At 43.4% G+C, this 16,625-nt stretch overlaps 1 protein-coding gene across 8 annotated transcripts in view; it reads left to right on the top strand.

Annotated features, from left to right (window-relative positions):
* Positions 1-16,199, top strand: part of RASGRP1 (RAS guanyl releasing protein 1) — a 96,542-nt gene extending 80,343 nt beyond the window's left edge. For 5 of the 8 annotated variants that reach the window (XM_025197733.1, XM_025197730.1, XM_025197727.1 and 2 more), the window contains 2 exons: positions 1,133-1,515; positions 9,326-11,314. In XM_025197733.1, coding sequence (XP_025053518.1) covers positions 1,133-1,515; positions 9,326-9,460 — 518 coding nt within the window. In that variant the 3' untranslated portion in view covers positions 9,461-11,314. Of the gene's footprint in view, positions 1-1,132; positions 1,629-3,083; positions 5,459-9,325; positions 11,315-16,105 lie in introns of those variants that run through there. The other 3 variants (XM_025197726.1, XM_025197729.1, XM_025197728.1) reach the window with 3 other exon arrangements.
* The last annotated feature ends 426 nt before the right edge of the window (positions 16,200-16,625 follow it).

Genomic DNA, 16,625 nt, shown 5'->3' with positions numbered 1-16,625 from the left:
GCATGGCTTACCATGGTGGGCCTAGATAGGGGACTTTTGGTGCCCTGACCCCTATGGCCTCTCAAAAAAATAAAAAACAATGCAATCATAAAAAAACCCCTCCACTCTGGAGGAGTTGTAAATTCAGGGCTTGGTGCCTGTGTTGTGTTTATATGGTTTTCTTCACTCCCTATGAGTGCTGATCCCTGGGCTCAGCTGGACCCATAGTACCAGCTCCAGCCCGGTGGGGCCTTTCTGCCCAGGGCTAATAGAGCTCTCATGGCCCTACCCCCACTCTGCCTCGGTGCCCTAAGACCTTCTCTGCCCTGGCCTCTGCTGGCTTGGAGGCAGTTTCTCTTCTCTTTCTGTCACCATCATTGGTGCCTTTTAAATCTTCCATGGTGGTGCTGGCAGCTAATGTCATCAGCCTGGCGCTGCCTAGTTTGATTGACATGGAGCTTATAAACTGTGGTGGTGGCGCCATGTGTGGTTTTGGCCCTGGCTCTTCCGGCAAGTTTCCCTTTTCTCCCAGGGTTCCCTGCCCGACCTGTTCTGGGTTGGCCAGTGTTCCCAGGGTACTTAGGGACTGTGTGCAATCCCTATTGCCACAGTATCATAAAGAATCCTTGTCTTTCAAAATTAAGGTATGTAATTATACCAATTTTGTAGATTTGTAAGATATAAAGAGAGATTATGTGACTTTTTGTGGGGGGGTTTTAAGGCCAAAGAATGAGTTGGGGACAGAACTAAGAATAAAGCTCAGGAATCTTATTTCCAAGTTAGTCACTAGCGCATTGACCACCTACCAGTGGTCTGTGAAGAACTTGCTAGTGTTCCAGAGACCTCTCTAGTCCCACATTGCTACACTATGTTAAAAACAATTAAACTGAATAACACCTCCCTTGTAGTGCTTTCCTATGCAAGTACTTACTAGTATGTACAGCTTTTTCATGTGAATGGGAGGGAAGCTGCCCATACCCTGGAAAAAGTTTGAAAACCTATGCTAATAGAGCAAATTCGACAGATGTGACTATAATAACTGCTTAAGATTAAATATGGCATTTTCCTTATTCAAAAAAGGGACAATGAATTATTATGGCCTACATACCTTGTCCCCAGTTTGTTAACTCTGTTTGCTCTTTGTGTCCTGTAGGGCAGGAGGAAGGACCATTTTCATTTCCTAATGGAGAAGTGCATGAACACAATGAAGACAGTAAGGATCGAACAATTATGCTTATGGGTGTCTCAGCACAAAAAATCTCAGTAAGACTGAAACCAGCAGTAGTTCATAAAGGCACACAAACTGAGGCAGCATTAACGACAAGTGATGTACCCTTTTGGCTGATGGAGAAGAAGGAGCATAGGACACCATCAGAAAATTTTTATCTACAGCCTGCCCCACCATCACCATCACCATGGCCAAGCCCAATTTTAAGCCGCAAAAAAGGTTATGTGAAATGGGATAACAAAGAATCCAGCCAGAAAATAAAAGAAGAGTGGCGCATTTGCAAACCTTCGTACCAGGAACTTGAACAGGTACCTATTCAAGGGCCTAATTTTCCTTTGCACAGCAATGGCACTGTAAGAGGCTTTAAGTGGTTATGACAATATAATTCACTATCACATCATGATTCCTTGATGCTGCCAAGGTAATTAACTACTGGAACAATCAGTGAAGAAAAAAACATTTAATTTTTCATGTGGTAAAGAAAATACTAAATAAAGTTTCAATCTAGAATTTCTAGTTGGGGATGGTCCTGCTCTGAGCAGGCAGTTGGACTAGATGACCTCCTGAGGGTCCTTCCAACTTTAATTTTATATGATTGTGTGATCACGTTTATGTGAAGTTCCTATGCAGGTGTCAGATGAAATTATCACAACAATCTCTTCCAGCCTTCATATCCGTGGGTGAACCCCTTGCCCAATAAGGTTATCAAGCTGAAGCTTCTACTCAGTAAACGTAATCATCTAGTTTAAGGAATATAGTCTAATACAGCCAGTACAGTAGTTTGGAAATTCTAATTTGAGAGAGAGAGAGAGAGAGAGAGAGAGAGAGTGTTTCCACAATAGAAAAATAGCCATTACGCTGTAATAAATATGCTGCTGCCAGATAAACGCTGTCTTGCCAAAAAGTCTTTCTAGCTAAAGACAACCCTGAAATAGTCTTCCCAGGAAGCTTTTAACATAGTGTTCAGGTTACAAAAGCTTAAAATATGCAGAAGTCAAAATGTCCACCAATAACCTAAGTCAACTGAGTGGAGTTTAGTGTTCTGTTTCCACTTTTCTTTTTGGAAGAACAGAAAAGGGCATTATAGTTTGTAGCTGAAAACATACTGTAACATAGATTGGTAGTGCAATGCAGCCATACTCACTTTGATATTGAATTAATTATTAGTAATCTTTCTGATAGCCATTTTTTTCTGTCAGGAGGAAAAGTGAGACTCAAGTCCTCATGGCAGAACCTGTCTTCCATAAAGTCAACATATAAGCCCCAGGCCTCATGAAAGATTTATTTTCACAGTTGTTATAAATCTTTATTTAAATCAGTAAATTTACTCCCTCATATTTTTTGTTAAATACTGTTCTATCTCTGGGCAAACTAAACTCCGTGACGTGGTTGTTTCCAGAGCCTGATTATACTTGGCTCCAAAGGACCAAAGCATTCACCTGTTTGAAGCATTAAGGACTGTTGTGAAGGATCTCCACCTCTCAAAATGGGATATTCACAGTATTTCTGTTTGCTACAGTGTAACGGGTCTCTCTCTTCTGGGCATTTTTGCTTAACGAGAGCTCAAGCTCCTTGAATATTTCTAGAAATGTCCCCTTGTATAAGCCCCTCAGGGGCTGGTAGGGGAGTAGCACAGAGTTCTCCACATGTATTTGTTAAACACTTACCTGGTTGCCAGAGCTGATTTTGAAATTATTTGGTGGGTAAGAATCCTCAGAACTTCCTTCTGGGTACATTCCTACTTGTGAGCCAACAACAGTAGGATGGATTTGGAAAAACTTAAAGAACAAATGGTTATTAACCTTATAGTAACTGCTTGCTTGAGATGTCCTGTCCACTTGCATCCCATCACTTGAACCCATTCTTTCTCCTTCAGTATTCTTGTGACTTAGTGAGGAAACTGAGGGTCAGCTGCACGACTCTATGCCCTGGATGTAGGGAAAGGTGAGTATTTTGTGAAAAGTACCAATTTTACTTTGTGAGTACTTTGTGAAAAGTACCGGCCAGATTTGGATGCCCTGAAAAATACATCAAGGTCCTAAGGCTTGTCCCTGACCAGATGAATGAAACCATCCTTTGTAGCAGATCAGAGACAGATCTATTTGTCATCAAAATGGGTCAAGCAAGGATGTATCATCACTCCAATTCTGTTATTCATTTTTTGACTGTCATCCTGGTTCCTGTTAGGGACCACATCCTTTCCAGAATGGACACTGAAAAGCCTTCCATTCACTTGGTATTCAATCTGGGTTGTTTTCTTTTGAAGACCAAAGTATTCAAAACAACCAGCCTTGGCCTTCAGTATGCCGACAACTGCATCATCCCTGCACACACTCAGGAAAACCTCTAGATGATGCGGGATCTCTTTGCAGAAACCTACTGTGCCTGCCTGGCCTCGAACATCCGGTCACGTGCGGCTTTGGTCCGAATGTTCGATGGTGTCCGCCTTGTCACCCCGGGTGGTCCGTCGAGTTGGTGTCCGCTTCCGATGTGGTCCTCCGAGTCTCGCCTGCCATGACTTTGAATCTTATTTCAGTGGAGGGTCAGACCATTCGGATTCCCCCGGGGGCGGAATGTCTCTGGCGTTCTTCTGCGAGGCTCCACCTCCCCTCTACCTTGCCCTTATACCCAGCCTTGGCAGGTCACTGCTGTCCTTGTGGCCATATTCCCGAGCGCTGAGTCCCTAATTCCTTATAGTAGGGGTGAATCCCCGCCCCACCCTTTTGAAGGTGTTGGCAGCCTATGGCATCCTCCCTGGTCTCTGAGGCTGCAGCCTTTCCTTAATGCTAACCCCGATCCTGAGGCTTACGAAACAATCAGGCTCCCCGAGCCCTGACACGCAACCCCTCCAAAAGTGGGAAACACAAAATGCAAAAAAAACCCCTTTTGACACTGTCTAAGGGACCCAACTGCCCCCACGCCAGGCCCCCTAGGCCTAATCGCACCCCCTGACTCTTATGGGGCCATGCTAGGCCCTATACATGGCCATGAGATCCTGTGGTCTCCACCACCCATCCTCTCCTGCGGTGCCCTGCCTTCTATATCTTCAGGCCCCCTGGGACCCTACAGTGGATACGTGTCCTCCCGTCACCTGCGGGATTGGCGATACGCCCCCAAGGTCCGAGCTTCGCAGTGTCTTGTGCTGCCCTGGCCTCTCGTCTTCCACCTGGTGCACCTCTCCTGCTGCCTCGGTGCCCTCCATGGTCCCACCTGGTCTGGTGCCGGGTAGTGGGCCAGCACCTTCAAGCCTTCTGCAGCAGCCACTGGACTCGGGGTCCCTCCGTGCCCCTCCACCCTTTCTCCAGACTTCCGGACGGGAGCAACCGCTTCTAGTTCGCTGCTGCAGCCAGCAGTCTCTGGCTCACAGTGGGTGCAGCAGGATCCTTTTCTACCGGGGGAAACGGCCTCCAGCTCCGTTTGCTCCCTCGGGAGCTTGGGAGAGGCCCCTTTGTCTGGTGCTCCTGCCGGTGTCCATCTTCCCCCTGCCTCTTTGCCAGCGGCCCGCTTTATTTCTGCTGGCTGGTGATCGCTGCTAACGTCACTGGCTGGCTGCAGGTGTGTGAAGGCACAGCTAATGAGCCGCGCGGGCTCCTCCCCGTGTTCCAGCTTCGCCACGGGTCCCGCTGCAGGTGAGCGTTCCCCTTTACTTTTGCTCTTTCCCCCCCTGTCCTTCTAAGGATTCCTGTTCCCGGGGTTCCCCCCTTGCACTTTGGGGTCCTCCCTTTTGTTTTTCCCTGCGACATAACCCCCCTCTTAAGTTGCCTTGGGGCGGTTTGTTCAGGGTTATTGTTGTCCTACCTGTCCGTTCCTATACTTCCATCTGTTTTTGTCCTTCCATGGCGTCTTGGGATGTGTCATCACATCTAGACAAAAAATCCGCCGTTATGTTGTTTATTCCCGGCTGGTGTACTATTTGGAATTTAAAGGGTTGGAGAGCCAGGGCCCACCTCATAATCTGGGTGTTGTCTGTTTTTGCTGTACTGAGCCATCTTAGTGGGGCGTGGTCTGTTACCAAAGTGAACTCTCGACCCATTAAATAGTATCTGAAGTACTCCGCCGCCCACTGTATTGCCAAGCATTCCCGTTCAATCGTGGCGTACCTCGTCTCTGTGGGTAAGTTTTCGGCTCACATAGGCCACCGGTCTTTCTATTCCGCCATCCTCTTGCATCAGCACAGCCCCTATAGCTGTCTCCAATGCATCTGTCTGTAACATAAAAGATTTTTTGAAGTCAGGGGCATGTATGACTACATCCTCACACAGGGCTTTCTTCAATAGCTGGAAACTTCTAGTCATTTTCTCTGTCCACTTAATCCCTTTCCCGGAGGGCCCTTTTACAGCATCTGATAATGGGGCCGCTAGTTCGGAGAACCGAGGTACAAAGCGGCGGTGGTAGTTAACTAAGCCCAGGAAGGACCAGAGTTGCCTGGGGGGTCTGAGAGGTCTGAAACTTCCGAATGGCTTCAACCTTGTTGGCTAGTGGCCTGATGGTTCCTTGTCCTACCCTAAATACTTCGTCTGTTGTTGCGCTATTGCGCATTTCCTGGGGTTGGCTGTTAGGCCTGCGTTCCGTAGTTCTGTTAGTACCGCCTTTAACGCCTGTAGGTGTTGTGTCCAGGATTGCGTGAAAATAATGATGTCATCAATGTATGCCACAGCATAACTTGCGTGGGGGGCCAGGATCTGCTCTATTAGGCATTGAAATGTTGCCACGGCGCCATGCAGCCCGAATGGCATACGTAGGAATTCATACAAACTCCATGGCGTTCCGAAGGTGGTTTTGGGCCAGTCCCGTGGGGTCACTGATACCCCTTTGCTAGATCTAAGGTGGATATGAATTTGGCAGAGCCAATTCGCTCCACTAACTCGGTGATGTGGGGCATGGGGAAGGCATCGAAGATGGCTATCTCGTTCAGGCGTCGGTAATCTATGCAAAGTCTCAGGGTACCATCTGGTTTGGGTACCGGTATGAGAGAGCTCTGCCAGGGGCTTCAAGAAGGCCATATGACGCCCAGCTCTAGCATCTTCTCAATTTCCTTCCGTATGGCACTTATGAGGTGGTGCGGTATGGGTTGCCATCGATCTCGGTACTATGGTGCCTGGTGGATTTTGTGCCTGTGCAAATTGAGTGATATGTGCCTTGTAGCCATCCTGGCTCCTCCCTAAATGTGTCTTTAAACTCTGCAACGAGCATCTGTATCTCCCCCTTCTGGATGGTCGTCAAGTTCTCCCCAACACGTATTGGTTGGTCTAATTTCTCCTGTCTTGCTTTGTTCCCTCGGGGCCCTAGGTCCTCTGACCCATCTTCCAGAAAGGTGGCCCAACCCTTGGGCTGTTGCCATTCGTGTAGGAGGTTAATGTGGAAAATCTGCTTGGTCCGAAGGTGGCATGGTCTATAGACTTCATCGTCTACAGGGCCTACCATCCTGGTTATTTTGAAAGGCCCCTGCAATTGCCCCTAAATCTGCTCTCTGCTAGCTTGTTACAAGAAATAATGGCCACAAGCTAGCAGAGAGCAGATTTACACTAGACATTAGGAAGAGCTTCTTCACAGTTCGAGTGGCCAAGGTCTGGAACGGGCTCCCAAGGGAGGTGGTGCTCTCCCCTACCCTGGGGGGCTTCAAGAGGAGGTTAGATAGGCATCTAGCTAGGGTCATCTAGACCCAGCCCTCTTCCCTGCCTATGCAGGGGGTCGGACTCGATGATCTATTGAGGTCCCTTCCGACCCTAGCATCTATGAATCTATGTGTTAATAACTTACTGGCAGATGTAGGCAACAGTATGAGCACCTTCTGCCCGGGCTGGAACTCTCGTCTTTTGGTGTCCGCATTGTACTTCTCCTTTTGTTGCTGTTGGGCTTGCCGTAAGTTCTCTGTGGCTATGTCTCTGGCCAGCTGTACTCGGCATTGGAAGGCTTGCCGATACATCGTGGGGTCTTGAGCCACTGTGGCAGGAAGCTCCCAGTCTTCCCTCAGTATTTGCAGCAAGCTCCAAGGACGGTGCCCCAGTACCAGCTGAAATGGTGAATATTTCAGGGACTCCAAAGGGGTGCCTCTAAGGACGAATAGCGGAGAAGCAAGTCCCATTTTCATGGGTCCCCCTGTATGCACTGGCATAAAATTCTCTTCAGGGTCCCGTTAAGTCTTTCAACCAATCTGTTTGTTTGCAGATGGTAGATCGACGTGTGGAGTTGCCTGACTTTCAATGTTTGGCACACCACCTTTAATACCCCTGACATGAAGTTACGGCCCTGATCCATCAGAATCTCTTGCAGTATTCCTACTCGGGCGATTCATTTTACGAGTTCCTCCGCTATTCGGGGTGCTGTTACGGTTCTTAATGGTACCGCATCAAAATATCGCATGGCATAGTCCACGAACACTAAGATGTATCGATTGCCTGCACTGCTGCGGGGTAATGGCCCGACCACATCCATTGCTATTCTTGCGAATGGGATATCGATTACCGGCAAGGTACCGTGCAGTTCCAACAATCATGCTTTCTGCTATGCCACGTATGTATGGCAGGAGGCATGATTTTGGTATTGGGGATCAGAACGCAATCACACCCTACTTGCCAGTGCAGGGGAGCCCAGGAACATGATCCCAGGCTCCCCCTTCACTGGCAAAGGTACCCAAGAATCAGTTGACTGTTGGTTGGCTCCAGGGACCCACAGTGCTAGTTTGAGCCCCTGGAGTCAGTCGATGATCAGCTCATCATCAGCTGGATCAGGACTGCACTAAAGCTCAAACCAGCCGTGGTACACGTTCTGCTGATTGGCCAGCAGGGACTGCACCAAAACCCAGTTGAGCCCTGATGCAGTCCTAACCATGCCCCATTCATTTTAAGGAATGACAGAAACAAACCACATAATTATGACACATTTTTTGCGCCACTGAGTACCTGAACATGTGGCCAGGTTACACTTTAATGTGATTAACTGGTTAATTGCATCTCAAATGTAACATCTGCCAGAGACCTAAATGGTAAAGAACTGTTTTTATCTGGCCCATTAACAAGCTAAGGACCTGATCCACCCTACATTGAAGTCAAAAGAAAAAGTTAGTCTTCACTAGGAGTTGAGCGAGACCAGATTTTAGGTGGAAGAAGGCAATGTTATTAACCTCATTTCACAGATAGAGGACTGAGGCAGAGAAATGGAGCAGCTGATTCAGGAAATTTGTGGCACAGGTAGAAATTAAATCCAGATCTAAGTTGCTGGCCAGTGCTTCAACCACAAGCTTCCCCTTGTATCACCAAAGTCAACCAACTCAAGTGAAAATTGTGAAGATTAAAACCTTAGGTCTGATCAATGCTAAAAGTCTCAGGCAAGCAAGGTTAAAAGACAGTTTGCAATCAATCAGCTGCTAAGTATTAGTGCATGGGAAAGAGAAGCAATTAGACAAGGGTTCAAATAGTCCAGTGTCTCCAGTGAGCAGTGACACCAAGAGAAAAGCTCTGACTACCTCTTGATAGGCTCCAATCCTTATTTCGGATCGTTGGTTGTAGGTTGTGTTGGTTTAAGGACATAGGCAGACGAGGTTCTTTGGGTAAATATGATATCTGTTATTATTAGACCAACTAAATACTTGGAAAAATTATTCTTTACAAGCTTTCAGGCACAAACACCCTTCTTCAGGCATAGGGAGAGTCTGCTGGTGTTCTCTGTGCTCTCCTGGGTGGAAAGTCTAATAAAAGATTTCACATTTACCCAAAGAAACTTGTCTGCCTAAATCCTTATTTGGGAAACACTTCCTCTTCCTCCAGATGTTCCCCTAGCATCTTTTGTATGATGGTTGTGTGGAAAATATACTAGAATAAATGTAAACTGCACATTGTGCTGAACAATACTGGTTCTGAGCTTAAAATGGTTCATTTGCAAGGTAGTCATATACATTTTTGAAAAATACAAAAAGAAAGCTAACTGTCTGCTCATGTTGATCTTTGTGTCTGCAATGTATCATTTTTTGGTCAGTGCATAATAACCCTTTGGAGAGAATTAAATATACTCTCACTGAAAATATGAAATGTCAATCAAGTGCACCTGCAGACAGGGTTGAAATTAATTTGAAATCCAGTGCTGCTCTGATGACACTGACCTTTCTCTGTTTTTGTTTAGGAAAGAAACATTCTAAAGGCAGAAAATGAAGCTTTAAAGATTCAGCTTCAACAGGCACGTAAAACAATTGAATCTCTCAGCATCCAACAAAAAAATCACACGCTAGACAACACAAAGCACAGAGACTGCTCTTAGCTAAAAAGACAGGAGTTCTGCTATGGAATAATGTTAAAACTGAGACTTTGGGAGGTGTGACAAGGCTGCTATATTCAACTGAACAGGAAATAGAGACTGAATGGTTTTAAAGAGAGTTAAATTCTCTTAAATCAACATATTTTGCCTGTTAAATATACTCCTGAACGTATAAATGTGTTCCTTTTCCTCACACCATTTTGAAAGTATTTGGTGTTTTCTGAGCATTGCAAAAAGCACATTCTGGGATCTCTCTTGAAGGGCAGTACACACTTTGAAGTTCGCATTTATTCTCAAGACAATGAAGGCAAATTTCATTCCCAGTATAGATCACAAAATGATTTGACTGCAAGTAGCTATCATTTTTTTTTGTCAAGTTTACAGTCCATATCTGCAAGTGTTGTGTCAAGGTATCCAGTCAAGACAACCTCACCCACTCAAAGTTGTTGCAAGTTCAGGTGTGTAAAAAAGCAACTTTTGATAAAGTTTAGAATTTGGATGCTGCCAGGTCTTTTCAAGGGTGCCATTAGGTATAAGGACGTAAGTGAGGTGTTAGGAGATAAACTAAATAGCTAAGCACAGGCTCAGGCTTGTTCCTGCCTGGACAACTCTCACATCCCCACTGCAAGTCCCCCTCTGCAAGAAAGTAAGTACTGTAATCCATAAATCAGTTTTTGAAATTCACAAAAGCTATGGAGGGGGTCCTCAAGTCCAGTGAGGGGTACCTCAAGTCCAAAAAGGTTGAGAACCACTGCTCTAAGACATTAGGAATAAACTGACATTGTTGAAAACGTTCCATTGCAGAACTGTTTTAAGAAATCTCACTGCTCCAGTGTGAGTCTCTACAAGACTGAAAATAATAGTGCCTCATAGTAGACTAAAAGATTTAACATTTGAGTGTTGCTTCTTCTTATGCATTCCATGCTTCTTGGGTCAGGTAGCACTGCTGGCTTGCTAGTTAACAGATTTTATCCACAGGATGGTGAGTATAATGTTGGACATTTTTCCAGCATTTAAATCTTTGATGCATAAAAGTACAATATATTCCTATATTATTTCATTATTTAAACATAAAATATTAATAATAGCATTGAGGAAGGAACAAAATACTTGCTTCCTATGAGCAGTTCACTGTCATGGTATCCAACTGAACTTTTGCTACAGCTTCAATTATTTATGATTTCTGGTGCAGTTGGCAGCTAAGGACAACAATTAGGTCTTTATTGTTTGCACAGTGCTTTGAAGTAACATGCAATTACTTCTGCCTTAGAAAGTTTGTTGGCTTAAACAAACTGCGTATGTAATGAAGCAATTTTGAGAAGCCAGGCTGTAGCAGGATGTTGCATGAACATTTTGGGGAATTTCAGGTGATGCTATTATGAGTACCTTTTCTTGCTAGAGATTCTAAGGTCACAGGATCATGGTGACCCATTGCACCCACAGATAACCTCCCTTCCTTTTTCCTTACCTGCAGCTTTTTGGGAACAAGATCTGGGGACATTTCATTTCTCCATATTTCCCTGAGCAGTTCAAGGAATTCAGGACCATTCCCCCCTGGTATTTAAGAAGCTTGTTTATGCAGTCTTTTCATGAGAAAGACAGGGCAAGTGGGATAGAGGCATAAACTTCATGCTGTTAGAAAGGCTACTGGACTTCTTCCCTTTTTGTCTCTCTCGGAAATTGCAGAGGCTTGGTGTTTCCTGCATCCCTTAGGGTTGTCCCTTTGCCCCTATTCCCTTTTGAATGGAATAATCATAGATTCATAGATGTATAGATTGTAAGGCCAGAAGGGACCTTGGAAGATCATCAGGTCCAGCCCCCTGCACCAAGCAGGAAAGATAACTGAGGGTCAGGTGACCCCAGCAAGGTGACTATCTAGTCTCCTCTTGAAGATTTCCAGGGTAGGTGATTGTACCACCTCTGGAGGGAGCTTATTCCACAGTCTGGACACCCTGACTGTGAAGACATTTTTACTAATGTTGAGCCTGAATCGGTCTTTCAGGAGTTTGTGGCCATTACTCCTGGTTTTCCCCTTGGGTGCCCTGGTGAACAGTTGCTCACCGAGCCCTTGATATATTCACCTAGTGTAGCAGTAAGCTACTAACAGGTCCCTTCTCAGCCTTCTTTTCTTCAGGCTGCAGAGTCCCAGATCCCTCAGCCTTTCCTCGTATGGCTTGCCATGTAAGACTGATCATATGGGTGGCCCTTCTTTGGACTCAAGCTTGTCCACGTCTTTGTTAAAGTGTGGTGCCCAGAACTGGATGCAGTACTCCAGCTGCGGTTTTTCCAGTGCTGAGTAGAACGGAAGAATCGCCTCCTTCGTTTTGCCGGAGATACATTGATTGATGCACGTCAGGGTATTATTTGCCCTACTGGCTACAGCATCACACTGCCAGCTCATATTCATACTGTGGTGTATTATTATTACCCCCAGGTCCCTTTCATTCAAGGTGCTAATCAGTTTGGTGCCACCAAGCCTGTAGGTGTGTTGGGAGGGTTCCTCATCTGGAGGTGGAGCACTTTACATTACTCAACATTCAACTTCATCGATTCCAATCCGTCCAACTTGCTGGCCTGTCTAGCTCTGCCTGTATGTGTAGCCTATCTTCAAGCGTGACCACGCTTCCCCATAACTTGGTGTCATCCGCCAACTTGGACAGTGAGCTCTTCACCCCTGCATTCAAATTGTTAATAAAGATGTTGAAAGTACTGGACCAAGCTCCAACCCCTCCTTGCCAGGATGACACAGATCTGTTCACTATGACTCTCTCGGTCCTATCCTGCAACCAGTTTTTCACCCACCTAACTGTCTCAGTGGGTGTTAGTGACTGTACGTGTGTGTTAGTCACTTGTTTCAACATATATCTTGGTTCTGTGGAATTAATATCTTCAGTGCCTACCAAATCAGTGCCTACTAAAACTCATTCCACTTACACCATTTTCACACATTCACTGCCCTTGTGCACTTTTCCAGCAGTGCTACAGCTGCCTGCAGTTAACATCTCCATCTAGCTCTCAGGGTCTTGCTACAACTAGCCTTTTGTACAAACTTGTATTCTTCTTCTCAGATGCTGGTTGGGACCATCTGTCTCAGATTCTTACTGGGATCACGTTGCCTCTCCAAACCAGGACTGTTGGCTTATCATGCCATTATGGGTCAAATTTTCAAAGCAGTCTGTTAACGTGTATGTCTAGACATTCTTCTGGGTACTCATCAAGTTCCAGCAGAAATCGGTGTCAAATCCTTTTGATTTGGAAATAAGATCAAGTTCTAGCAACATAAAGTTCTGAAACTTTATTTCTAAGTACTTTTGCACAAGTGTGAAGATGCCCATTTTTGTTCACCTGTTTTTGACTATAGTTTCTGGGTACCTGTCAGACTGCAACATTTTATGGAAGAGGGCTCCCTACTTTGTGCCCTTTTAAACAAGAGGCTTGAGTCACTGAATGACGTACCTTCTTTCACTATCTCTTAGAGGTAGTGCAGCAACCACTGCATCTGTGGGAGAATCTACTTGAGATTCCCTAACGTACAAGCGTAACTGTCATTTATACACAGGTGCTTTTATACTACTCTCAGGGCCTCAATCTAAAGCAATTTTGGACTAGGTAAAGGTCTGAAGTTTCAGATGGCCTAATTAAACCAAGGTTTTGATTAAGATCAGATGAGACCAAAAATTGTTAGCAGCCTGACAATGCAAAATTCAATTGGATAGACTCCTCTTAGGTTGAAGCACAGCATAAAAAAATGCATCATGCATTTTTGGGATTGCAAAGTCCAGGCTTCCTCACAATCCCAAAATCTCACAGCCATCCTTTGGCTCCCAGTCCTGTAATCGCTGCCATTACATACAGGTTTTAAAATTCATTGTCTTTTAATCTGAGATGACATCAACATTCCAACAATATGATTATTGCAAAGTCACTTAGGAATCTGAGTTGTAAAGCAGGACTTCATTGCACTGGACACTGACAAACAATGCACTGATTTGCTTGGATGAGGCGATACCAGGCAAAAGAACTCCTCGCTAGATTGATGCCAGCTAGCCGCCGAATTGGAAGCAGTTGCACTCTGCATGCAGAGGTTATCAACCTGCACATAGTACCACATTAACAGCTGTAAGGCTTCCAGTATATCTGCACAGAGCTGCCTATAAAATGGCTATAATCCTTACAGTTTCTTCTGTTCTCCCCTTTTAGTTCAGTATTTCTTAATTTCCCTTCTCAGCTGCTAGCAGTTTAAATGCTATTTTACCACACCTGAAGTTACAGCTATATAAAGTGTCAAGATGAAATTCCTACTTTGCATGTGAGTAGTCCATAGCTGCAGGTGCTAGGCTGAATTAAACCCAGTCTGTTCTTAAGGCAACAAAGTGTACATATTGTTAAGAGGCAACTAAAATGGTGTTGCAAATTGGCACATTAAACTCCAACCATCAGAGGCCAGTTTCAGGATTGTGTTTGTATTCTGAGATTGTAAGACTCATCAGTTTCATACAGTTTGGTTTCACTGAACAGGGATGTTATCATCAAATGTAATTCAACTGAACATCAGAAACTTGTGTTAAAGAGATGTGTGTGCTACATTTGCTTAAAGCTCTTTCATAAATTATTTTACATGAGTACATAGCTGTGGGAGATTGAGTCTTAGCTGATGAATGCAATAGCATGTATACTTTTTGTGTTCCAGCATATAGTAGAAATGTATGTTTATCCCAAAGCAGTTTAACTGTTAAGTGTATGCACCCTTTATTTAAGAAAAAGGTTTTAAAAGTTCACTTGAAACTACTTATAAAACTGTAAGCTTGAATCTTTCTTTTTGAACTTGGATTTTAGGTTGCCATCTCTATTGCTATGTTAACCAAGTAAAGAGATAAAGCCTATTAATAACGCCAGTGATATTTTACTAACTGTAAATAATGTGTACAGTATGTAAATGGTTATGCATGTGGGGTTTTTTCCAAAAATCAGTAACTGTGAATTGTATGCAGTTTTGTTACTAATACACTAAACCCAAACTACCCATGATGTGGATCATCATAAATTGCACCTGTATTCAACAAGTAATTAAAAGTGATGTTGGATCACACTTGCAAATTTGCTTTGACTTCTCTCTGATAGGGTTTTTTTTTCCTTTAGGAATCTGGCTCCCCTCTTTAAAGAAACCCATGCATTGATTCAGGGCTAAAATTTGGATTCCAATAAACATTTGTATTTATAAAAACTAATATGTACAGAAATATATTTTAAATTAAGCTTTTGAGCCCAACTGGTTTTAACTTACGACTCCAAATTAGAAAGTTATAGTAACTTCTTATAACCATAGGAGATACAAACCCATTTTTCCTATGTATGCCTTAGTTCTTGCAGTCTATTTGAAGGACTGGCAGGGACTCATTTGCAGGAGACCTTCATAGGGAAGGCTACAACCCTTTCACATTTGCTGAAATAAGCCACTGCAGAGTCACTTGAAATCTGGAGAAGTTCATAGCACTAAAAGTACTTTCAGGCACTACATCTGCTCCTTTAGGCCCCTACTAATTCTTGCAGCATTAGAGTCACATTTTCCTATGTTTGAGGCTCCCCTCTGCTGCGTGAACAAAATTGTGCAAACAGTGGAAACTGACTGCACAGGGAAAGCATTGCAACTGACTACAAGAATGTTGTGGAAAGCACAAAGTGAATAAACTGAAATAAACGACTTCCCGTGTTTTTCACTTTCAGCTACTTTACAGTGTGTCTAGACCAGGGGAAACAGGTGGGGTTTTAAAAACATGTTGCTGACATTTTAAATTAAAATGAGCTACTAACATGTTTTAAACAGCAGTTAAGTCCTTTAAAATGTGTTAGGTTGTCATGGCTATCAACTAAAATGTACCCACCGTTTTTCCTAGTCTAAGACAAGGCCTTAGTTGTTGCATGCCCCAAAAAATAAACTTTCAAAGTGTGATTTAAATTTTTTTAGTGGATGTTGTTCTTTTAAAGACAATACTGTTTGTGTGTAGATTAAAAGTCTAATCTTTTGAAGTTACTTGTTGACTGATTAATACTTGTATAGGAATAAAGTAGACTAATGCATATATAATGGTTTTCCTAACATTATAGGCTGTTGCCTATAATTTGTATGCATCTTTTGAACACAAAGAAAATTCTACAAATTACACCTAGAGATGTTAAAAGACAACTGACTGAAAAAAAATGTACAGACTTTAAAGTTTATATCAACAAGTGCAAGTTTTCTGTTTAAATATTTATATTATAAAGTAATTACAAACTACAGATTTAATGCCTCGTGATTAAAACTCTCTCTGACTTGTCCAATGCTAACATGTTTTCAGGCAGTTACATCCTTAAAATGTGTTAGGTTGTTCACAATCAACTCTGAAATAAATATTACCAAATGGAAAATTATGCACTTTTAGACATCTCTCATTACCATCATTTTCTTTCAGCCTAGCATCTGCCATTCTTAAAGGACTAAACTATCTGAACACATTTACTTCTTTATCTATTAAAAGCCTCACTTCTAAACATCAACTCTAGTGTAACATGACTTAAAAAATTGTTTTTAAAAGCTATCACTTCTTGCAACTTTGTACATGGCTTTGAGGTACTAAAGTTTGTCTTATCTTTTTTTTCCAAAATAAGATAAAATTCTATTGTACAAGCTACAAAAAAGCACCTATAGCATTGACAAGAGGCATTCAGCAAATATACAGCCTGACATTTAACGATGCGATCAGACCCACCAGAGTTCATATACTAACATTTGCTAGTAGCTATTTTGTTTGGTACTTTATGAAGATGCATCATTGTATCAGGCACAGAAAATGTGAAAAAAGAAGAATAAAATCAAAGTTGCAATCATGTATTTCCCTAAGAAAAGACTCAAGCCCAAGAGAAATCCAGAAGTCCATGACCGCAGTACTGGGGGGAGAATGCTTCTTCATCTGGTACAATTAAAAGTCCCCACAACTGAATTTAACAAAGGGAGTATTAGCATTAAGGATAAGCCACCATCCCAAAAGAAGTTGCTGCAGTCCACAAGATAGTGTTGAATGACAAAAAAATTAACAGTGAGACAGTCAAGAGTGGGCATTACACTTGATCACTGCATGTCATCCTCAATAAATAAAACCTTAGGCACGAGAAAGTGTTATCAAAATGG

Source organism: Alligator sinensis, unplaced genomic scaffold (assembly GCF_000455745.1).
Source record: "Alligator sinensis unplaced genomic scaffold, ASM45574v1 scaffold262_1, whole genome shotgun sequence".
In the NCBI taxonomy this organism is placed as follows: Eukaryota; Metazoa; Chordata; order Crocodylia; family Alligatoridae; genus Alligator; species Alligator sinensis.
This window is presented reverse-complemented; position numbering and strand designations above follow the sequence as displayed.